The sequence below is a fragment of the Hyaena hyaena genome, unplaced genomic scaffold (genome assembly GCF_003009895.1).
Source record: "Hyaena hyaena isolate Hyena2069 unplaced genomic scaffold, ASM300989v1 scaffold_21, whole genome shotgun sequence".
Lineage (NCBI taxonomy): Eukaryota > Metazoa > Chordata > Mammalia > Carnivora > Hyaenidae > Hyaena > Hyaena hyaena.
The window spans coordinates 3,448,829-3,472,778 of record NW_024080653.1 but is presented as its reverse complement, the minus strand read 5'-3'; the positions used below and the strand labels follow the sequence as shown (position 1 = coordinate 3,472,778).

Sequence of the window (23,950 nt, the reverse complement as noted above, 5' to 3'; positions counted from 1 at the left end):
ATGGGACTAACTCCCCCCAGTTCTGTCCCTTGCACCTGCGAGCTGTATGCTACAGATCGGACGGAACAGAGCCCCTTCACCTCGGGAAATCGTCCACCCGGCAAACGGACCTGTCGGGCTTCCCATTGCCAACGTCCACCTCGCAAGCGCCCCTGGCCGCAGTCGCCCCCTCCCCCCGGGGGGCCTGTGGTCTTGGCGCGCTTCAGCGGGGGCCCCGGCACAGAAGCAGCCGTAGCCTGGAGGCGGGAAGGGTCCGTGCTTTAATGCTCGCTCACGTGTGGGGCCCAGAATAGAGCAGCGCCGCCCTGCCCCACTCGGCCTGCGGCACCAGAAACCCCTCCTTGGGGACGGGCTCCACCAGGAACTCCACACGGCCGTCGGCGCCGGGCCCCGGGGCTGCCACCGCCAGGTCCACCACGCGGTACCGGCTGACGAACGCCTGGCCCAGGAGCGCGGGCTTCTCCAGCCCCAGGGGCCCCCCGGCAGCAGAGCCGGTCGCTCTGCAGCAGTGGGTCCGGAAGCAGCGCACGTGAGACAGGGGGAAGGACCAGCGCAGAGTACAGCTGAGCTGGAGCCGCGCCGGGGGCCCCTCCCCCCCCTCCTCGGGGGCGGCCCGCTGCCAGCGCACGTGGGAGACCGCGACGGCCCGCACCCGCGGCAGAGGGCTGAGCAGGCTGTTGGCGTCCACCACCTGGCGGGAGGGAGACGGCTCAGCCCCCGGGGGCCGAGGGTGCCCGCCGCCCCGCGCTCCCACTCGCGGGCACCCTCACCCCTGCGGCCCGCGAGCAGGGGGCGCGGGCATCACCTGGAGCTCTCCCAGGCGGCAGACAAAGGTCTCCTGCTCCTGGCCGCCAGGAGGCCGCGAGAAGCCGACCAGGAGGTCCTGCAGGACGCAGCCCTGAAGGTTCACCTCGTAGCAGCTGGAGGGGGCAAGCAGAGGCCGGTCACGAGGAGCCCAGCTCGCTCGGCGCCTTCCAGGCTGGCCACTCGGAGGCCCCGAGCCGCGTCGGGGAGGGAGATCTGTCCCCCTGCGGCCAGCGGGAAACCCCAGCCGTGAGGCGCGACCAGGATGGTCCCCAGCAGCGTCCTGGACCCCTCGGGCCCCCCCCCACCCCCCACGTGCCATCCCCTGCTGGAAACGCGACGGGAAGGAAAGGCACTCACCGCTGGACCCAGCCCCCGCTGAGCTGCCGGTCACAGTGGCCCACCCATCTGGCCAGCTTGGTGGGGGGCACCCGGAGGGGGCGGAGGCTGTGCCTTGAGCTCGTTTCTGCTGCGGGAAGAGACCCGGGACCTGAGGATGAGGGGCATCCAAAGGAAACCACATATGGAGGCATGCACCAAACAGGGGAGCCCTCTGGCCAGAAGGCTCCCTGGTGGCACCAGGTGCCCAGGGCCTGCCAAAACGGGCTGAGGGCTCAGGGGAAGAACAGGGTGGAGAGCCCCCACCCCCCAGGCCCCACGGCTGGCAGGCAGCCTGATCCCTAGGTCTCAGTGGGAACAGAGACCCCGTCCCACACGGTGCGCTGTGTCGCCCAGCGGGGGGCTGTGGGCCACAGGCTCTGGCTGACGGGGGACTCTCCCTGTCTGGGTCTGGACCACAGCAGAGGCGGGAAGTGCCCACCTCCGTCCCCCCGGCCCCCCCACCCCAGTGCACCTTCTAGACTCTTCCCTGAGGCGTCCCCCACAGAGGATGCCTTCAAGAGGCAGGGGCCAACCCTGTCCCCTCACCGCTCAACGTCGAGATGCCACCGATGTGGCAGCTGCCCGCGTCCCCCGTTGTGATCTCCAACGCCACCCCAACATCTGAAGACCCTTCGAGCTTATACACCATGGACAGGAAAATTTTGGGGGGCACCGAGACGTGCAGGGAGAAGAGCCTGTGGGAGGGGCCCACAAGGGACGTCGCGGCAGCTGGCTGGGGCTCCCGCCCGCCAGCCTGTCCCTGCGGGACTCAGGAGCTGGGCCTGAGGCTGGGGACACCCCTCCCCCTCCCCTTCCCCTCCCCCCAGGCTGCTTCCTTCCGTGACCGAAAGAGCCCAGTTCTGCAACTCTACAGGAATGAGAAAGAGTCAGACTCAGGAACAGAAAGCAGGGTGGAGGCTGGGGGGTGGAGAGCCGCGCCGTGGGGCCAGGTTCAGCCTTGCAGGGTGAGAGCGTGCCGGGGATGGTTTGTGCAGCCAATCACGCTACCGCACCACACACTGAACCGGAGAACCATGGCTTACGCGCTTTTCACCTCAGCAAAATCCACCCCGGTTCTGCCCGTCCTCTGCCGGCTGCTGCTGCCCAGCCGCCCGGCTTAGTGACCGACAGGGGTGGGGGGCAGCGGACAACCCCACAGACCTCACCCCCACTCACCTACCTCACAGCCACGTGCCCGACCTCGGGCGGGATCGCCCCGCGGATGAGCAGGGAGCTGCCCCCGTTCCAGGCGTCGGCCAGGCAGCAGTGCGTCCTCACCCAGCCCTGCCCGTCCCCTTCCAGCCTGTGCTCGGCAAACAGGGGCTGGACCTCCTGTGCGCTCGGATGGTACCAGGGCCCCACGGCCTCCTCCTGCAGGGCAAGGCCACGGCAGAGGGAGGGCTGGGGGCTCCAGGGGCACCAAGTGCACAGAGTGATGGGGAAGCACAGCGTCACCATCCCTCCACGCCCCGAGCCCCCCGCCGCTCCCAGGGGACACGGAAGAGGAAGAGAGAAGGCCGCCGGAGCCCCACGCACCTGGCCGTAGCACACCCTCCGGGTCCCCATGCCCAGGCAGAAAGAAGTGACGAAGGGCAGAGAACAGATGCTGTGTGTGGGCAGGTAGCGCGCCAGCAAACCCCAGAACCTGTAAGGGACGTGCAGAGGGGCCTGAACCCGCCCTCCGCGACCCCAGGCCCCCGTGTCCCTCTCAGCGTGACCACAGCGGCCCTGCTGCGTGTGTGGGAGATGCAGGTCCGCGGAAGGGACCCCACTTCCATCCTTCCCGCTTGACGGGTCGCCAGGACCCTCCCGCCTGGAAGCAGCCAACACGGCTGACTTCTCTCGAGCTGAGCCCCTCACCCGGCCCTGCGGGCCCCGGAAAGGTCACTGGAGAGCAAGGCTGGAGACGCCCTCGGAATCGCCGGAGCCCCCACCTGGCCACCCCTAAGCCCCTGGGCCGCCCGACAGGACTTACTTGTCCTGGTTCTGGAAGAAATCCCTCCTCTCCAAACACTCGTACACCCAGCCAGGTGCAAAGAGAGCAGCTGAGAACCCGTGCTTCCGGATCAGCGCCAGCGACTGAGGAGACAGCAGTCAGGGGCTGCGGGCCTCCCTCCCAGCGCCAAGGGGGGCTTCTAACTTGCGCCCCCTGTCGCTCCTTGGCCCACCAGCAGAGGTCGCTGCAGCTGCGCCGGGAAGGAAGGCTCTGGGCCAGCAGGGGGGCCTGCGGGGCGGGGGGGGGGGGGGGGGCGTCTCTCACATGCTGCCTCTCCCTCGCTGTACCTGTCATCACGTTATCAGACTCACAGCGGGTGGAGACGATCTTCGGTTATTGGATTAATTTATTCACTTAGCGCTTAATTAATGAGCAAGAGCGTACCTAGGGCACTGGGGACGGGGCAGCATTGACAGCCTGGGAGACAAGCCGGCTCCCTGTTTATCCCACACCAGGGGAGTCAGCCCCGGCAACCCCTCTTCTCCGTCCTCACTGCCGAAGCGACTTGCCTTGCCAGAAACCTCTCACTAGTTATTAAGCTGGCAATCCCCCAAACCGCCGTTTTGCCTGGGTCCTGAGCCCTGAGCTGCTGGAAGAAGACCGTCAGCTCAGTGCCAGGGTCCCCCCCACCCCCCAGTGGTTTAAACTGCTAGCTCGGTGCCCTTCGGAGTGTGCAGTCCAAACAGAAGTCAAAGCTAGTCACAGACGGGTTGGCGGTCCGCATGACACTTCTGTTCACTAACACCTAACGGAAGAACCACCCGATGACAAGAAGGGGACGGACGTCAGGATTTCTGGGCACAGCCTGGCCTTGGGGCAGGTCACCGGTGTTTCTCGGTCCCCAGTTTCCCCCACTCCGGGACGAAGGTCACCTCTCGTTCCCTCGAGCGCGGATGGGAATGGAAGGTCCACAAGAAAACCAGGCCCGCAGAAGGCACGCCGGCCACTATCCCCCCGCCCCCCAGCCCCGAGGGCCACCCCCACCTTGTGCGTGTCGAACTGGCCTCCGACCACGTTGCCCCGGGCGAACACATCCACGCCCACGTACACGTCGGCTCGGCGCTCGCCCGCCTGCACCAGCATCCGCTCCAGATGCTCTTCCCGCCAGTTATAGTTGGTGAAGAAGCCGTCACAGGAGTCGAAGAAGATGCTGGGAGGAGGCGAGGACTGGCCGTGAGGCCGGGACCCGTTGGCACAGGGGCCGCCCGCGCTGACCTCCCCCTCCCTCCCCTTCCAACGCTCGCCTCCCCTCTTAACCCACAGACCCGGGACGGAGGCTGCCCCAGGGAGCAGGGACCCTCCGGACAGTGGCCCCCGGGGGACACGCTGCACCTGCTGGTGCCCCTCCACCCGGGGGCCGCCCGGCTCACCGGTTCTGCTCATTGAGTTCGTCCTGCCACTTGACCTGCCCGCTGCTCACCACGCTGTCGTACCAGAGCACCAAGCCCCCCGGGACCTGCCAATGCAGCTGCGCGCTCAGGTACCGGAGGAAATGGGGCACGTTCCCCACCGCGGCCACCTGCAGACGGAAGAAGAGAAGACCGTCGGTGAGGCCCAGCGACGTCCGTCGGAAGTGCCCACAAGGGACACACGGGACACTTAATCCCAGAAGCAAACGGAGGGACACACCAAGGAAGCCGGGTCCCAGGAGCCCCTCCCCCCACTGCCACCGAAGGGCGGGTCCAGGCACATGTCCTCCAACTCTCCTTCCTGAGGCAGGAAGGATGCGGACACAGACACCGAGAAAAGATAAAATGGCATAAAGGGGAGGGTGGCGGGAAGGAAAGCCACGCGCGTGCGTAGCCCAGAAGCAGCCGGGGGAGGAGGAGAGGGGTCTCCTTGACGGAGCCAAACAAGGAGCTCGGCCACCCAAGGTTTCCAGACGCCGCGCCTTGTGATCGCTGCGAAGGAACGGAGACGCCTGGGACCAGCTCTAACTGGGACGCACAGTGGCCCCAGCTGCCGTGACGGCCCCCGCGGGGCCCAGGGAGGTGGCAGAGGGCCGGGCAAGCACCCGAGAAGCTCGCGCTCACACTCAGCGAGCTCTCGATGTTTATCAGCCAGCCGTCGAAACGGAAAAACTGGGCGATCCGGACGAGCTGGTCAGCCACCGCCTGGTAGGAGCTCTTGTCCCCGGCTAGAAAGGCCTCACAAAGCCGCCCACCTTCCTTCCACTCGGCGATGAAAGTTCCTGCCAGGACACAGAGAGACGGGGTCAGGCAAGCCCAGCAGCTGGCAGAGCGCAGGGCCCGCCACAGTACATCAGCGTCGCCTGCGACTTGTCAGACATCCAAATTCGCGGCTGTCCCCGGACATCTAGGGAATCCAACGCCCGGGGACAGGTCCCAGGAGCCGGTGCCAAACAAGCCAATAAATGTGTCAGGCGCAGGTGAAGAACGCTCAAGAAGCCTCACTCCACCCAGGGACTGGCCCCCTGTGGCCTACACACCACATCCAATCACCACCTAGTTTTATAAATGCAGGGCTTTTGTTTTTTTAAGTTTATTCACTTATTTTGAAAGGGGTGGGGGGTAGAGAGGGAGAGAGAAAATCCCAAGAGGGTTCCGCGCTGTCAATGCAGAGCCCGACACAGGGCTCGAACTCATAAACCGGGAGATCGTGACCTGAGCCAAAATCAAGAGCCGGAGGATCAACCGACTGAGGCCCCAGGAGGCGTCCGTATGAATGCGGTGTCACAGGAACACAGCCACGCCCTCCTGCCTGCCTGCTACGTGTGGCTGCGTTGTCTCACTAGCAATTGTAAGAGGGACCCCGCGGCGGGCCGGTTCCAGGAGTCGGCCTCCGCCCGGTCCTCCCCTACGGAGGCAGCTCCACTCCTGCAGAAGTGAAGGCCTAGCGTTTTTCTCTCTGGGTCACCTGGCGGGGGCACTAACGAGTCTGGCTGGGTGGGAGGCAAGCCCTGGGCCCTTACCCAGCACGCAGACCCCGTGCCTATGGGCAGCATTGGTCCAGCCCACGGGGGGGATGGTCACCAGGTGATGACTGAAGTACACAAAGATGTCGATACACTGCCAGTGGTAGAAGCAGTAAGGGTCGTGCACCGCGGAGCCCTGAATAAACCTGCGTGAGGAACAGAGCGGTCAGGACCAGGGCCCGGGGACCCCGGGGCGGGGCGGGGGGGCGGGGAGGAAGAGACCAGCGAGGACCCAAGGGAAGCTTCTCTTCAGTCCCGGTCAGTGAGACGCAGGACGACACCTGAGTCCTCGGATCGGGAGGTCTGAAGGGAAGCGTGTTCACCAGGCCGTGCAGTCAGTGCCCCCTGGACCCGACGGCTCAGTGCTTTCAGCCTCCAGAAACCAAGACAAGGCAGAAGGAAGGAGAAGCAGACGGGCTCGCGCAGAGGCTCCGGGTCCCTGAGCGGGTCCTCTGGGACAGCCTCCGTGCCCGTAAGGTCGTAAGGTCGGGCTGCACCCGAGACGTCCCCACCAGCCTCGCCAGTCCCTTGGTGGCCGGCCCTGACTCAAGCCTTCCCATCCATCGTCCCGTCCAAGGGTATTTTACAGACGTTTAAGACCCCTGAGCGCACTGCCAGCGACTCTAGAGGAAGCGACCCGGCGGGGAGGGGGGCAGAGCCTAACACTGAGAGCCAAGGGCCCAGGGTGGAGTCAGAGCCCAGGGGGTGGGCTCCAGCCCGGCAGGTGCCAGGTGCAGGTGCGAAGAGGGGACTCCCTGGCGTGTCCGCCCCACCTGCCGGATCTCAAAGGCAGGCGGTCCTCGAAGCAAATGGTTTCAGAGCTGCAAGAGAGACAAGCTCTCGCCTGACCCGGGGCCTCTTACAGACAACACGCGAGGCCTGGGCTCCGCGTCCAGTCAGGGCCGCCTGGTCCAGAGCCCGGGCTCCTGGCTGCCTCTGCCACAGCGGCCCTCCCTCCGCCCCCTCCCTCCCGTCCCACGGAAGGAAAACATGCAACAAGTGTATCGTCGGGCGACGTCCCCGCAAAGCCTTACCTGTCGTCCAAGTACCCGCCCATCATGTCGTGGCACAACAGTGTCCGGGGCCTCTGGCTGCTCAGAGGGGGCTGCCGGTGCTCGGGGGGCCCCAAGGCCACGTTAAAGCTGTCCTCCGCATCGGGCGTCCACGCCAAGAGTTCCTCCAGCGAAGATAAGTAAAAACTGATGGGTTTGGTGGTGTCCTTGTCATAATATCTGGCTGGTCAGACGAGGGAACAGTGAGGAATCGATGGATGACCAGAGACGCTCTGACAATAACTGAGAGAGAGAACGGAGACCAGGAAGGGGCGGGCCTGCCCCGAAGCCCCAGGGGTGGGTTGGAGACGGCGTTCAGAGCCTCGGTCCTTCTCACCTGGCAGAGGATCTGGGGTGAAACTGACCACCTCACGGAAGACTGCTTCTTCTTGTTCCTCCTCGGTTCTAAGCAAAGAGGAAGTTTAAAAAAGTTTTTTTTTAAGTAAAAGGGTGAAGAAAAGGAACACTCAGAGACACACAGACTAAGCCCCATCCAGGCATAGGGAGGGCAGGCAGTGCTATTCTCTGACTTAGGTTTTGAATACAAGCTATGGAAATACGTACGAAGAGGCACATAGGAGCTGATCTTCCTGCTGCAGGAAGAACACCTACCCTCTGTAACAGCCACCCAGGCATCACCCTGCAGGACCAAAGTCACCCTTTGCAGAGTTCACGGGCTCGTCTATGACCAAGGGCCAGTAAACCTCGCAGAACCAGAAAGCTTCAGGGCCCCACAGAGCAGGGCCAAGCTTTCTCCCCAGTCCACGCTTCCGTGGATATGTTCTGTGGACCCCACACTAACTCCCCTGCTGTCGTGGAGGATTCTAAGAGAGAAAAGAGCACCTTCAGTCCATGAAGTTGGAAAAGCCTGGATAAACCCAGATTAGCTTTCTTTTTTTTATTTTAAATTTTTGTTAATGTTTATTTTTGAGAGACAGAGTGTGAGTGGGGGAGGGGCAGAGAGAGAGAGGGAGACACACAGAATCCGAAGCAGGCCCCAGGCCGAGCTGTCAGCACAGAGCCTTGATGGGGGTGGGCTCGATCTCATGAACCGTGAGATCGTGACCTGAGCTGAAGGTGGGCCCGTAACCAACTGAACCGCCCAGGCGCCCCCAGATTAGCTTTCTCTTAAAAACAACTGTAATCATTAGAGACTGAGAAGACACCGCAGCCGCCATTCGGGAGCTTCAAAGCAGAAATTGTCTAAATCCACCAACAAATCTACCATCATCCGTGGACCCTTCTTTGTAACTTTCTTAGGGGACCCTGAGACCTACCAGAAGGGCGGAAGGGAGGAGACTTTGGGGTCTCATTAAAGGGGAAGTACTTGGGAAATGCTCCCTTGTGAATTTCGTCCCCTGGCCGTGCTCTTCCCTCTCCCTTGATAATTTCTCGGTCCTTCATCTCGTCCCCCCCAACACCCCCACTCCCGTACCTGTCAGGACACCCGCCCGTCTGTACCGGGGCTGAGCCATCTCAGCGTTCCTATGCAGAAACGAAGTCGTCCCCATTGGCTGGCAGCCACTTGCTCTCCATCTCTGTCCAGTCTGAAACACCCCCGCTCTCCTTCTTTGGGGTTTAAGACAAAGCTAGGGATGCTGTTTCCAAGAAGGCCATGGAGGGGTGCTCCTAACCCCCCCCCCAGGTGCTCCTAACCGCCCCCCCAGGTGCTCCTAACCCCCCCCAGGTGTGCCGAAGGGCACATCCATCCTTTCCGTGCCTCTGAGCCTTTGCCCACTCGGTTCCTTCGACTGGAACACCCTTCCTCCCATTCGCCACCTGCTCCCTAAAGACTCGGGACAGGTGTCCCCGCTCCAGGCACCGCCTCCTTCGTGTCCAGCAAGGGTACGAATGACACCAGCCGGCCTCCTCCGCGAGGACCCACGGCCGACGGCGGTAAGATCACCACCCGTCCCCCCGGCGAGGACGCACAGGCTTCCCGGCCACGGCACCGCCAAGAGCGACCCCCGCCGGACCCCCACCCACCTCCTCCGCGGCTGCCGCCGCACAGACCGCCGCTTCGGCCGCTCCTCCCGCGTCGCGTGCGCCCCAAGCCGCGCAGCCGCCCGGGTCCTAGGCCCTGCGGGCTCCATCACCACGCCGCGTCCGCCGCCGACCTCCGGCCAATCACAGGCCTGGGTCCGGCCCCGCCTCCGAACGCCGACCAATCGCGAGCCTGGATCAGGCCTCGCCTCCTGCCACTAGCCAATAGTAAGCCAGGGCCCGCCCCCACCCCGCCCAATGGGGGTCACGGTGCGGTGAGGCTGCCCCTCCCCGCCCGCCCGGACGACTTCCACCTCCGGCTCTGGGCTCGCACCAGGGCGGTGGGGACTTTGTAGTGGGAGGAAGGCCTGGGGGCGGGGCCGCGGCGGGGGCGGGGCCGCGGCGGGGGCGGGGCCGCGGCTGCGCTGGAGCCCGGCTTCTGGGAGCTCCTCTGGTTCCCCCTCAAACCCCCTTTTGCAGACGAGCGCTCTCCCGAAGTCCCCAAAGTCGGTAAACGGCAGCCGTGAGATCCGAGCTCGGTTCATCTGAGATAATTTTCAGGAAAACGTGAAATCCTGATTCTCATTCAGGTTTAAGCATGGGGAAGTGATAAAGGCTTTATTTCTACTCGTTTATCAGCGAAGCAAGCAGACAGATGTTAAAGCCAGTTCAAAGAGAGTAGAAAGGGGACCCCTTTATAGATGAGGCGCATCGAAATGAACGTGTCAGTAGAGGCAGAACTAGGTTTTCTGCGGGGTGGGGTGGGGATCCCCGAACTCCCGGGGAGACAGTCTGCACCTTGTGAGAGAGACAGAGCAAGGCTGGGGCCAGGTGACTGCTGGGATGTGTGGATTTTTTTCTACACCCCAAGTCTGCACCCTGCAGTAGGTGGGGCCCCCAAGCTCACAGGGCCTGAAGGGATCTCGGAGGAGGCGCGTTCCCAGCATCTCGGGCACCTTCACAGTAAATGTGGTGGAAGGAGGTCTGAGCAGGGAGCAGCGTAGTCGGGGTGCAGGGGTCCCCAACAGAGCGGGCTCAGGCACTCACCGCTGAACAGAATCCAAAGACAGAGGAACAAGTGGTGGGGGAACAAGAAAGGAATTGATTTCAGGGAGGCCAACGCTGGGAAGACAGCCGACTGGCGGCTCAAAGACTGTCTCCAAAGTGCTGTAACGGTAGCAGGTTTATATAAGGAAACGGTGGGACAGAGGCGGGTGCAGGTGGGCAACGTGCAGGTGGGCAACGAAGGTCAGATGGATCACCGTCCTGGAGTCACTCACACAGGGTCTTGCTGGCTCAGGGCAGCTCTTGATGCTCCAGGGGGTAGTTTTCTGTTCCCACCACGGGTTGCTTTGCCTGAAGGATCTGTTGCCTGAGTGAAGAGATAAGCTGGAAGGAAGAGCTTAACGAGTTGGAAAGTACAGGCGGAGGTCAGAATGGAGGTAACTGACGTCCTCTTTCAGAAGCAGGAAGTTCAAGGAGGCCTGACGCAGGGCTGGGGCCTGCAGGGCCAAGCGTGGGTCAGCCTGAGGCCCTCCTCTCCAGCTGCAGGCACCCCTGTGTGTGCTGCCAAGCCAAGTTGAGTGGGCCTCTTTATCACGGTTGCGGACTTTGAACTTTACGAGGCCCCAAGCTTCCATAAACCTTGAGCGTGGCGTGATGATTCAGGCTGTGGAATATGAGCGCAGGCCACGCTGCCAGGAGGACCAGCCATCGTGGAGCAGGGGACAGCAATCCACGGGGAGGACAGAGACTGCAAAGCACTGGGAAGTTCACCGGGAGAAGGGGGCGCAGGGCCACAAAGCTCACCCCAGCTGCGGTCAGGTGAGCACAGAAGATGGGAAGTCTTTGGTCTGTATTTAACCAGCTCTTCCCAAGCATTTACCCGCAGCTGAGTGATACATATAAATAAATACACTTTTCTTTTTTTTTTTTAATGTTTTATTTATTTCTAGGAGAGAGAGAGAGAGAGAGACAGCGTGAGCAGGGGAGGGTCAGAGAGAGAGGGAGTCACAGACTGAAACAGGCTCCAGGCTCTGAGCTGGCAGTCAGCACAGAGCCCGACGCGGAGCTCGAACCCACGAACCGCGAGTACATGACCTAAGCGAAAGTCGGACGCTCAACCGACTAAGCCACCCAGGCGCCCCAATACACTTTTCATCCTAACAATTAAAATAGTTCTTAGAGATACTTTAAACAGCCCTTATGGAATGCTCAGTCTCTGGCAGTGGGGGGGGGTGGGGGGGAATACGCTTAGGCCTCTCTTTTCTGTTCCTCTGAACAGCATTAGCCTCTGTCTAGGCGGACAGGGGAGAGTCAGGTCTTGTGAACTCTGTGCTGGCCCCCGCTCGCCGCCTTCCCGGCTGACCCTCGTGGCTCCTGGCCTCTCTGGGGATCAGGACGAGCCTGGGGGTCCCCGTGTCTGCCTTGAGGTCACGCTGCTCCCTGCTGGGGCTCCAGACCCCTCTGAGATCTGGCTGGGCCCCCGAGAACCTGATCTTGTAGGATTTCCGGATCAGATACGGGACGTGCTCCCCTGCACGTGACCCACCGTGTGCCTCCCTCTGTGGACACACAATTACTCCAGTGACAGTAAAATGGCATTCTAGGCCGCCTGCCTTTGCCCGGCCCCTTCACAAAGATTACATTCACTTTCTCCTTTTCAAATTTGAAAGGAAATAAAACTAATGTTCCTTTTAACCCACCTCCCTCCTGGTTTCCTGGCCTCCCCCGTCCTTCAGAGATGCCTCAGCACCCTACCAACTTCACCAGCTAGGCCTCTTCCTTCTAGTTTTTTTAAAATACTTTCAGGGGCGTCTGGGTGGCTCAGTCGGATGGGCGTCTGACTTTGGCTCAGGTCATCTCGCGGTCTGTGAGTTCAAGCCCCACGTCAGGCTCTGTGCTGACAGCTGGGAGCCCACAGCCTCCTTCTGATACTGGGTCTCCCTCTCTCTCTGCCCCTCTCCTGCTCATGCTCTGTCTCTCTCTCTCAAAAATAAACATTTAAAAAAATAAACAAAATACTTTCACACGCACACACATAGTAGCTGGAACTATAGGACATTGCTTATGTCTTATAAAAATAGTATCATGTTGTACAGATTACTCTGTATCTTGCCTTTTTCACCCAGCAGTCTTTTTGAAATCAACCATGTTGGTTACGTGGCTCTAATGTGTTTTACTGTTATTTAATACGCTGTCGCTTTAACACCTCACCGGCTGCTTACCCACCATTGGTGGCCATTTAAACAGCAAGCGGTTGTTGCCTTTTATTTTTTGAATTTTTTTTTTTTTACATTTATTTATTACTGAGAGACAGAGAGAGACAGAGCATGAGGTTGGGGAGGGGCAGAGAGAGACAGAAACACAGGATCTAAAGCAGGCTCGAGCTGTCAGCACAGAGCCTGATGCGGGGTTCGAACTCAGGAACTGCCACGACCTGAGCCAAAGTTGGATGCTTAACCGACTGAGCCCCCCAGGCGCCCCTATTTTTTGAATGTTAAAACGAACAACTTTGTATCAATCTTTTGGGACGCCCATAGGCTTTTTTTCTTTTTCAGATAAAAACACAGGAGTCGAGTTGCTAGCTGTGATCATGTGCGTGATTTCCTACTTTACAGTCGCTAGTGAGCTGGTCCAAAGGGCTCTCACACTGACACCCTTCCACGCGCACGTGGAGTATATGTGCGTTGCCCCTCAACCTCTTAGCCCTGATGTTATTTAAGTCTTGGATTTTCTGCTCACCCGATCGATGCACGCAGTTGTCTCCTTTTTAAGGTGAGGTCACATGGCTTTTGTAACGCCCGGCCGCCACGTGGAAATGTGTTCTTCCTTTGGCCACAGACGGTTGAAGTCATTGTCTGTTTCTGCTGCGTTTTTTCTTACTGATGTAGAGGAGTCTGTCACATGTCCTGGATACTTATATTTTCTTCATACACACATACACGGACCAATGTGTGTGCTGTTTACCTTCTGAACTCGTTCAAGGTATCTTGTAGAATAGGCATTTCAGATTCGATATTGTCAAATTAGGGACATTGTTTAGTGACTTTGCTGCTTCCTCCTATTTAGGGTATTCCCAGCTTTCAGGTCAGGAAGATTTTTCACCAATAATTGCCAAATACAGTTGTGCTTTTTTTTTTAATGTTTATTTATTTTTGAGAAAGTGAGAGAGACAGAGTGTGAGCAGGGGAGGGGCAGAGAGAGAGGGAGACACAGAATCCAAAGCAGGCTCCAGGCTCTGAGCTGTCAGCACAGAGCCCGATGCGGGGCTCGAACCCACAAACTACGAGATCATGACCTGAGCAGAAGTCGGACACTTAACTGACTGAGCCCCCCGGGCGCCCCAAATATAGTTGTGTTTTGCAAATATATAACTTCCAGATGCCTTTGGGGAGGTAGGTCTTTAAATTTTTGTTTTCCTTTTTGATTGTTGGTCTGTTCAGATTTTTCTTTCTTCCTGGGCCAATTTTGCTAATAAATGTTTTCCTGGAGAAGTGTCCTTTTCATGAGGTTTCAAATGCGGGATATTAAGTCCTTCCTGACCATATTTTTTAATCTCTTGGTTATGCCCTCTCTTTAATCCCAATGTTGTTTATTTGTGTTTTCTTTTTGCAGAAGGACTATTTTATTAGTCTTTCCAAAACACAAGCGATTGGTTTCATTCAATTTTTTTTGTTTATTTCCTGTTTCCCTAATCTCCGTTTTTATTTTCTTTCTTCTTATTTTCTTTGGATTTATTTTGTTGTTCTTTTTCTGATTTCAAAACTGGACAGTTTGGTTCACTTAGTTTTAAATCCTTCTTGTGTTCATGTAAATACAGCAAGGGAGGGGCGTCTGGGGGCTCAGTCGGTTAATTGTCCGACTTCAGCTCAGGTCATGATCTCACGGTTCGTGGGTTCGAGCCCCGTGTTGGGCTCGGTGCTGACAGCTCAGAGCCTGGAGCTGCTTCGGATTCTGTGTCTTCCTCTCTCTCTGCCCCTCCCCTGCTTGTGCTCTGTCTGTCTCTCTCCCTCCCAAAAATAAATAAACATTAAACATTAAAAATAAAATAAATAATAAATAATAAAATATAAATATAATATAATATATAATAAAAATAACAAATAAATAAATAAAAATAAAAAATAAACATTAAAAAATAAATATAAAAAAAAAACCTGCAGTAAGGCAATACATGTCCTCCTGAGATGACTTGCACTATAGCCCACAGGATTCACTGACATTTCCATTAAGTTCTAAATACTCTGCAAACTCTGTTAGCTCCTCTTGACCCCATCCAAAATGGTCCTTAATTTTGCTGCAGGAGAATTCATCAGCCTTGTCTGTCATGATGAGTACGTTTGTGTCTTTTTCAAAATGCACTTCCCTACCCCCAAGGCATGAACCTGTAGACTGCTCCATCCTAGTGTTTTCTAGAAGCTCTATTGCTTTGCCATTCATTCACCTTCAGCCCTGCACCTCAGCTGCATTCATTTGTGTTTATGATGTGAGGGAGGAGGGCGCATTTTATTTATTTTTTTATCATGAGGATCCCCAGTCATTCTGTGGTTTTGGGGAAGACCGCCTTCATCTAGGGCCCTGCGGAGCTCCTCTCTGGAAAATCAGTGTCCGTACGTACATGCTCGAGTCTGTCTGGGGCTTTGAGATACTATGATTCTATGATAAGAAATGTGTATTTGGTCTTCATTTCTGGCACCGAGCCCCTAAACACCTTGGAATTCCCTAAGCGACAAGAGCCATAAACATGGCTTTTGTTAATCCCAATAAGCCCCTTTCAGCCACATCAGAGTTTGTGCCAGTGAGGAGACTTCTGGAAATCTCTAAGCATGGAGGTTGGTTTGACAGGAAACCAACCTGGATCAGAGGGTTGGAACTTTCAGGATCGACCCCAGTGCTTCCTGGGAGGGGAAAGGAACTGAGACTGAGTTCATCAACAATGACCAATGATTTAATCAATCGCGCCTATGTAAGGAAGGCTCCGGAAAAACCCCTGAGCTACGGGGTTGGGAGAACTTCCTGGTTGGGAAGCCCATGGAGGTGCCCGGAGGGTGGCACATCTCCTGCAGAGCATGTGGAAGCTTCACGTCCCTTCCCGCACACCCCGCCCTCTGCGTCTCTTCGATCTGGGTGTTTGTTCCTGAGCTATAAACTTGTATAATCGTAAGTCTCATGCCATCCTGCCTTGGTGTCTGCTTCTCAGAGCGCAAGAAGCAACCGGCCGTCCATAGATTGAGATTTTATATCGTCTGAATAACCTGTAGTTCTCCACGCAGACGTCCTACACACCTGCCGGAAGATTTGCTCCTATAGGTAAATGGCAGGTGGAGGTGGCATCCCGGGTGGGTTACGTATGGCTGCAAATTCGCTTCCTCTCCTCCCAACAAAGGAGGGAGTCTATTACCCCCTCGCTCCTTGAGCAGCTGTGGGAAGACTTCTCCGGAGGTCTTGGAGCTTCCCTCCTGCCCTCTCGGCCCCTGTGCTGAGAGCCCCATGCTGTAAAGAAGCCTCAGATGGAGGACAATGTAGAGAGAGAGAGACCTGCAGCCCCTGCTGTGCACGTGAGGCCGACAGCCACCTGCGCAGTCCCGAGGCCCTCGGACTCGAGGGCTCGCAGACTCATGAGAAACAATCCAGTGTTCGTCTTTTTTTTAAGATACTGAGTTTTTCAGATGGTTTGCTATCTGACAATGGATAATGCATCCAACACTTTTATTTGGAGAGCAGGGGAGGGGCAGAGAGGATCCCAAGCAGGCTCAACGCTGGCAGAGTAGTACCCATCTCAGGGCTCGATCTCGCAAACTGTGAGATCATGACCTGAGCTGAAATCAAGAGTTGGACCCTCAACCCACTAAGCCACCCAGGTGCCCCTATCTACTTTTTTAAAATACTAATTGATTGGGGCACCTGGATGGCTCAGCCAGTTAGGCGTCCAACTTCTCCTCAGGTCATGATCTTGTAATTCATGAGTTCGAGCCCCATTTTGGGCTCTCTGCTGTCAGCACAGGGCCCACTTCAGATCCTCTGTCTCCCTCTCTCTGTTGTACCTCCTTCACTCATGCTCTCTCTCTCTCAAAAATAAACATTAACAAAATAAACTAAATTATTTAATAATGGGGCTCAAACTCATGACCCCTAGGTCAAGGTCAAGAGTCACACCCTTCCCTGATGGAGCCAGCCAGGCTTCAGTATATCCTATGGGTTTTGATACATAGTGGGGGTAATTTCCATTTAAAAATTTTTTTTATTTTAATGTTTTTTATTTATTTCTAGGAGAGAGAGAGAGACAGCGTGAGCAGGGGAGGGTCAGAGAGAGAGGGAGTCACAGATTGAAACAAGCTCCAGGCTCTGAGCTGGCAGTCAGCACAGAGCCCGACGCGGGGCTCGAACCCACGAACCGCGAGATCATGACCCAAGCGAAAGTCGGATGCTTAACCGACTAAGCCACCCAGGCGCCCCGGGTGATTTCCATTTTAATTAATTTCAGAATATTTTCTCATTTTGTTATGATTCGTCTTTTTTAAATTTTTTTTAATGTTTTATTTCTGAGAGAGAGAGAGAGAGACAGCGTGAGCAGAGGAGGGTCAGAGAGAGAGGGAGACACAGAATCGGAAACAGGCTCCAGGCTCTGAGCTGTCACCACCGAGCCCGATGCGGGGCTCGAACACATGAATTGCGAGATCATGACCTGAGCCGAAGTTGGACGCTTAACCAGCTGAGCCACCCAGGCGACCCATGATTTGCTTTTTTAATCCATGGGTTATTTGGAAGTATATTTCCTAACTCCCAAACATATAATTTGCTTTTTGTTATTGATTTGTAGCATAATTGAATTATATACTTGAGTATACAACTGAATACAAATTCATACAAATACATACAAATACCCTGTATGATTTGGTCCTTAGGAAGTAAAACCCACTTTATGGCTAAAACATTTTTAAAACTAGGCCATGCGCTTGCCTGAAAAGACTGCATTTTGCAGTTGGTGTTTTATAAATGACCATTAAGTTAGATTTTCTAATCCTATTTCTTCAATCCTCTATTTATTGATTTTTTTTAAAGAATATGATTATTCTATCAGTTACTGAGAGGGCTGTGTTAAAATTTCCCACTATGATCCTGCATTTGGTCTTTCCTGTTCCTGTGCCTTTACGTATTTTTGAGGCTAGGTAATTAGGTACGTATAGATTTTAAATTTACCTTCTCTCAGGGCGCCTGGATGGCTCAGTTGGTTGAGCATCTGACTTTGGCTCAGGTCATGATCTCACGGTTTGTGGGCTCGAGCCCCATGTCGGGCTCTGTGCTGACAGCTTGGAGCCTGGAGCCTGCTTCAGATTCTATGTCTCCCTCTCTCTCTGACCCTCCCCTGCTAATGCTCGCTCTCTCTCTCTCTCTCTCAGAAATAAATAAAACATTAAAAGTAAATAAATAAAATTTACCGTCTCTCTTCCTGGTGAATTGAGTCATCATCATGAAATGCCTGCTTTCTAGTAATGCTTTACGCATTAATGTCTATGTTGTCTGACACTATAGTTCTGTTTTTAATATAATGTTTATTTTAAGAAAGAGAGCATGAGTGGGGGAAGGGGTAGAGAGAGAGGGAGAGAGAGAATCCCAGGCTGTCAGCACGGAGCTCAACACGGGGCTCAGTCTCACAAACTATGACATCATGACCTGAGCTGAGATCAAGAGTCAGACGCTTAACCAGCTGAGCCACCCAGGTGCCCCTGTCTGATCTCATCTTTCTCTCTCTCTCTTTTTTTAAATGTTGATTTATTTATATTTGAGAAAGAGAGATAGTAAGCAGGGGAGGGGCAGAGAACAAGGGAGACACAATCCCAAGCACTGTCAGCATGGAGCCCAATGTGGGATTCAAACTCACGAACTGTGTAATCATGACCTAGGCTGCAACCAAGAATCAGACGCTTAACCTACTGAGCCATCCAGGTGCCCCTGATGTTATAGTTCTAACAGCTTGTTTTTCATTCACACTGGCAAGTACCTCTGTCCATTATTTTCTTCTCAGTCTTTCTAGAATACTATATTTTAGCTATCTTTTATAAATGTAGTTGGGATTTTTTAAATCCAGTATAATAATCTTTGTCTTTTTTAAAAGTTTATTTATTTATTTTTGAGAGAGAAAGAGAGATAGAACAGAAGCAGGGGAGAGGAGAGAGAGAATCCCAAGCAGGCTCCATGCCATCAGCACAGAGCCCAACACAGGGCCTGAACTCATGAGCTGTGAGATCATGACCTGAGCTGAAATCAAGAGTCAGATGCTTACCTGCCTGAGCCACCCAGGTGCCCCTAATCTTTGCCTTTTAATTGACACAGTCCATTAACATCTAATGTAATCACATATGTATTTGGTTTTAAATCTGCCATTTTACTGTTTCATATTTTTCATCCCACGTCTACATTCTTATTTTTCTCCTTTCATGACTTTTTTAAGTTGATTGAGTGCTTTTAATTTATTTTTTAAGTTTATTTATTTATTTTGAGAGAGGGTGAGAGGGAGCATGAGCAGGGGAGGGGCAGAGAGAGAGGGAGAGAGAGAGAATCCCAAGCAGGCTCCTTGCTGTCAGAGCGAAGCCAGGTGCGGGGCTCAAATGCACAAACCGTGAGATCATGACCTGACCCGAAATCAGGAGTCAGTTGCTCAACCGACTGAGCCACCCAGGAGCCCCAAATGAGTGCTTTTTAAAATTCCATCTCCTTCCATTAGCTTGTGCATTATTCCCCTTTTACTACGATTTACTGGTTACTCAGGAGATGACTGCACGCATCCTTCATATATCAAAGTCAGATATCATGTTAGTTTTCCTTATTTCCAAGACAATGTATGGATTACAGAGCACTTAAACTCCACGTACCCCTAGATCCATTATCTGTGCATGATTAAGCTAGTTCAATAATCATCTTCTTCTCATACCTACAGACTCTGCGGGGTCTAGCAACTTGGAAAAAGGACAGAGGGGACCCCCGGCCTCTGCTATCCTATTCTCTGTTCAACATGTTGAGGGACTTCCAAACTGTTTCCTGAGACTTTTTCTTTTATATATATACAGGCGATATCTGTTTAGAATTACCATCCAATTTTCCATCTTTGTAGCTTCTCATTCGTGTCTGCATTTCTGACCTTCCCTCTGGAATCACTTTCACTTCGTGCGGGTTTGCCAGTGATCATGGCTCCCAAGTTTTGTTTCTTTGAAACTGTCTTCGTTTTCTTGCATTGTCCTTGGGGGTAGAGCTTCAGATCGAAAAGCTATCATTTTTCAGCCTTTAGATGTACCGCTCCATTCTCACGGGGCTCCCACTCCTTCTGTTGAGAGGTCAATTGTCAGGTTTCTTACTGCTCCTTGGAAGGAAAACGTATCCCCCTTCCTGTTGTTAAGGTTTCCTCTTTGCTTTTGGCTTCCACTGGTCTCCTCCACCACGTCCGTGCTGGTGCGCCCTTGTGTTCATTCCTCTTGCGGCAGATTCACGGAGTTTCTGGAATCTGTGCCTTAGTGACTTTCATCGGTCAGGTGACAGGCTCAGCCGTTTCCTTCTCAAACATTGTTTCTCCTGTGTTCTTTCGACTCTCCTTCTGGGGCCCCAGCTGCACATACGTTGGGCTTTCTCCCTGCCCCCACCCCCCCGGTACAGACCTTTTCCCCTGCCTCCACCTCTCCATGCTTCTTTCTGAATATCTTCCTCTGATTTATCTTCTAAGTCACTGATTTTTCTCATTGGCGTACAACAGGCTGGTGCCCTCGGCCACGGGGTTCTTCATTCCACCTGCTTCTTGCCCACCTCTGGAGTTTCCTTCTGATTCGTGTGTTATCACGCGTTTCAAGTTCTCCACCACAACTCTGTCTGTATCTCCTCCAATGCGGTGAGAACAGTGTTTTCATCTCCGATTGTGATAACGCCACTGTGGTTTCCCCCCCCATGCAGAAAGCATGCTATACTCACCTGCTGCATATATTAGGGAGCATCTCATACTGAATGGGCAGCTCACCTGATGACTATCTCCATTGAAGGGCTGCCACTTTTTCTTACCTTTAGGCACGGAGGTGTCCAAGTTATCTATCTAGAGTATATGAACTTCGACTCTTATTTGTGGAAATCTCTAAAGTGGAACTTTCTTGTCCTTGCCTGACCATCTGCACAAGAGCAAGGGGCTCCGCTCCGTTCTGCCCTAGGAGCCCGCTAGCAAGGCCAGCTGATGGAGGGCATCTGAGGCCACTGCGCCTCTCCACGCCCCGCTCCAGCTGCAGGGGGACATCAGAGAGCAAGGCATGGTCCTCAATTAGCTGTTGCTTGTGGAATGCTTCCCTTGGCCTCTGAGTCAGCCTCCTGTGTTCGAGTGATCTCATCCAACAGTCGGTTCCAAAGTTCTTGTTGAGTAAGTTAAGTTCTCCTGAGAGAACTACAACCCTGACCATCCCATCCCCCTCCTGAACCTGGACCCTCACCGTCCCATCCCTCTCATGAACCTGGACCCTCACCGTCCCATCCCCCCTCATGAACCTGGACCCTCACCGTCCCATCCCCCCTCATGAACCTGGACCCTCACCGTCCCATCCCCCCTCATGAACCTGGACCCTGACCCCATCCTAAGCCGAGCCCAGAATAGTGAGACTGGCTCTGAAGGTCACCTGTCTGGAGCTCCAGGACTTCCCAGGGTCTGAGCAGAGAAGGGAAAGGCTTCTAGTGTGTGTGCATGTGTGCGCTTATAACCACTGAGCTCTGACCTACGTGGCATACAATTTGCCCGTCTCGAGCGCGCAGTTCACCGGTTTTGGCGTAACCACCACTGCCATCCCTTTTAGAACATTTTCATCGCCCCAAAAAGAGAACCCTGTACCTGTTAGTAGGCACCCCCTTCCCCCAAACCTCAGCCCCTGGAAACCTCTAACCTGTTTTCCATCGCTCTGGATTTGCCCGTTCAGGACATTTCCCATAAATGGAATCATGTCGTGTGTAGTCTGTGACTGGCTCCTTCCACTTAGCTCCATGTTTCTGAGGTTCATCTGTTATATAACATGAGCCACTGCTTTGTTCCTTCTTAGAGCCTAGTACTATTCTGTCGTGTGGATAGACCATGTTCTGTCCATTTATTCATCACCTGATGGGCATTTGGTTTGTTTCCACTTTTCTTTTTTTATTTTGAGTAATGCTGCCAAGGACCTTTATCTACGATGTTTTCATTTCCTTTGGGGGTACACGTCCAAGTGGGATGCTGGGTCACCCGTAGCTGTCTGTTTAATAGTGTGAGGAAGTGCAAGACTCATTTCCAAAGGGACTGCACCATTTTACACTCCTGCCAGCCACGTGTCAGGAGTGACAGCCTCTCTACATCCTTGCCAACGTTTGTCACTGTGATGACAGCCATCCTGCTGGCTGTGAACTTGTATCTCACTGTCGTTTGGACTTGCATTTCTTGGGGGCCAATGATACTGAGCCTCTTTTCATGTACTTATTGGTCATTTGTAAGTCTTCTTTGAGAAATGTTTATTTGCCTATTTTTTTTTATTTTCAAGAGAGAGAACAAGTGGGGGAGAGGGGCAGAGGCAGAGAGAGAGAGAGAGAGAGAGAGAGAGAGAGAATCTGAAGCAGGCTCCATGCTCAGCGGGGCTCGATCCCACAACCCTGGGACCATGACCCGAGCTGAAATCAAGAGTTGGACACTTAGCCTACTGAGCCCCCCATATACCCCCTTTTGCCAATTTTAATTTGGTTTTCTTTTTTTTAATGTTTGTTTATTTTTGAGAGAGAGAGCAAGTGGGGGAGGGGCAGAGAGAGAGGGAGACAGAGGATCTGAAGTGGGCTCAGCGCTGACGGCACAGAGCCCAACGCGGGGCTCGAACTCACAAACCGCCAGATCATGACCTGAGCCGAAGTCAGATGCTCAACCAACTGAGCCACCCAGGTGCCCTAATTTGGTTTTCTTTTAATTGTTGAGTGGCAAGAGTTCTTTATATATTCTAGATATAAGTTCCGTATCAGATCTCTGATTTACAAATATTTTCTCCCATTTTGCGTTGTCACTTTCTCAGCCATGTCCTTTGAAGCCCAGAATTTTACATTTTGACGGTATTCCGATGTATCCATTTTCCCTTATGTTACTTGGGGGTTGGTATCACCTCTAGGAAACTACTGCCCCATACAAGGTCCTGATAATTTACAGCCATACTGTTTTCTAAGAGTTTTCCATTCTTAGACATACAAGCTTGTATTTCTAACTTTGATTCACTTCGAGTTCGTTTTTGTATATGGTGTGAGGTAGGGGTCCAACTCCTCTCTTTTGCATCTGGAAGTATCTTGTTTTGTTTATTATTTTCTGTAACCTTCTGAGTTTTCTTTTCATGATCAGGGCAAGAAGGTCTCATTTTATTCCAGCTACTATGGCCCCCAAAAGAACAGTTTGTCTTCATATCATTGTGTTCCCATAGCTAACACTACATAAAATCATCCCTGAGTGCGAGTGCACACACACACACTCACACACACACACACACACACACACACACATACACACACACTAACCCCATAAGACAGGAGTGTATGCCTCACCGCTCCCACCCTGGCTACAGAAACTCCTGAATGTTGTAGCATAAACAATTGTCCCCTCAGGCTGAGTCATCAGCTGTTTCTAAGTTCTTTTGCTAAAACACTAGTATTTGTTTTGCAACTGAGTTTATCAGGTCTTTTCCAGTAACCGTTAGCCAATTCCTTACTAGCTGAGGTCAGGGCACAGGGGAAGGAGCCCATGCAAAGTAAACTGCTTGGGGAGGGAGTCATAAGGAGCAGATAATCCGGTGCCAAGCACGCACTTCTGAGGCTACATCCATGTCATGCTGTAGTTAAAGTCCTCTGGAAGGCAAGTACCCGATATTCGTCATGGCGCCCCAGCACCTCGCACCTGGGCAACCACAAATCAGGGCAGGGTGAATACTTGGAGAGTGAGAAGTGCGAGGAGGAAGGGAATGGAATAAATAATAGATGGACAGGGACTGCAAGGACTGGGCAGGGGAGAGCTCACAGTGAGAGGGAGCATCTTGTGGGCCCTGGAGCAAATGCCGCCTCACTTCCTGCGTTGGCCTGTGGGCGGTACAGCAGGTGTTCTGTGCTCCGTGTCCCTGGGGAGAGAGCAGGCAGGAGGCACCAGGAGGAAGCTGACCCGTTCTCTCCAGGGAGACAGCCCCCGCCGTGGCTCCCCGCTGCAGAGAAGGCACGCTGTGCTCTGGAGGCCCCAGCTGCGTGGAGGTGGGGCCCGCTCTTCGTCTCGGGGGCCAGAGCTGCTCCTGCCTGGCCCCGGCCCTCGGCCGAGCACAGGCGGATCCCAGAACCAGGCAGGGGAAGGGCACACACCAGAGGGAGTAGGCAGCTTCAGCGCTGCCCGCTGGCCGCCGTCGGAGAAGGGCTCTGGCCGCTAACCCGACTGGCAAGCAATGGAGAGAAGAAAAAGAAGCATCCGCTCTCCACTGCTGGAGCATAAGGGAGGCTGTTGCTGGGTGTGTTCAAGCCTGCAGGTCATCATATTTGGGTTGAATCATGTCCCCCCCCCAAAAAAAAAAGGTATGTCCAGGTCCTAACCCCCAATTCCCGTGAATGTGAAGAGGTCATTAAGTTGCAGATCTTAAGAGGTGACCATCCTGGATCTAGGGGGGGCCCAAAATCCAACGACTGGTGTCCTAATGAAGGAAAGGAGAGGGAGGCCTGGGAGGCACAAGGAAGAAGGCCACGTGAAGACAGCGACAGGCAGAGGCTGAGTGACAGCCACACACCGTGGGACACTGGGGCCACCAG

At 54.5% G+C, this 23,950-nt stretch overlaps 1 protein-coding gene across 3 annotated transcripts; it reads right to left on the bottom strand.

Annotated features, from left to right (window-relative positions):
- Positions 1-241: 241 nt before the first annotated feature.
- ENGASE (endo-beta-N-acetylglucosaminidase) lies at positions 242-9,446 on the bottom strand. Of its 3 annotated transcripts, none has more exons than XM_039226550.1 (14): positions 9,155-9,446; positions 7,506-7,573; positions 7,151-7,352; positions 6,114-6,262; positions 5,215-5,372; positions 4,552-4,700; positions 4,166-4,331; positions 3,161-3,264; positions 2,722-2,830; positions 2,366-2,556; positions 1,732-1,880; positions 1,165-1,294; positions 806-920; positions 242-691 (listed from the first exon to the last, which is right to left on the bottom strand). In XM_039226550.1, exons 1-14 carry the CDS (start codon positions 9,259-9,261, stop codon positions 272-274), a joined length of 2,217 nt encoding a protein of 738 aa, XP_039082481.1. In that variant the 5' UTR covers positions 9,262-9,446; the 3' UTR covers positions 242-271. The 3 variants fall into 3 exon arrangements, with proteins under 3 accessions (XP_039082481.1, XP_039082484.1, XP_039082483.1); XM_039226553.1 differs by having other exon boundaries at positions 1,165-1,270; positions 9,155-9,444; XM_039226552.1 differs by having other exon boundaries at positions 1,165-1,273; positions 9,155-9,443.
- Positions 9,447-23,950: the final 14,504 nt, after the last annotated feature.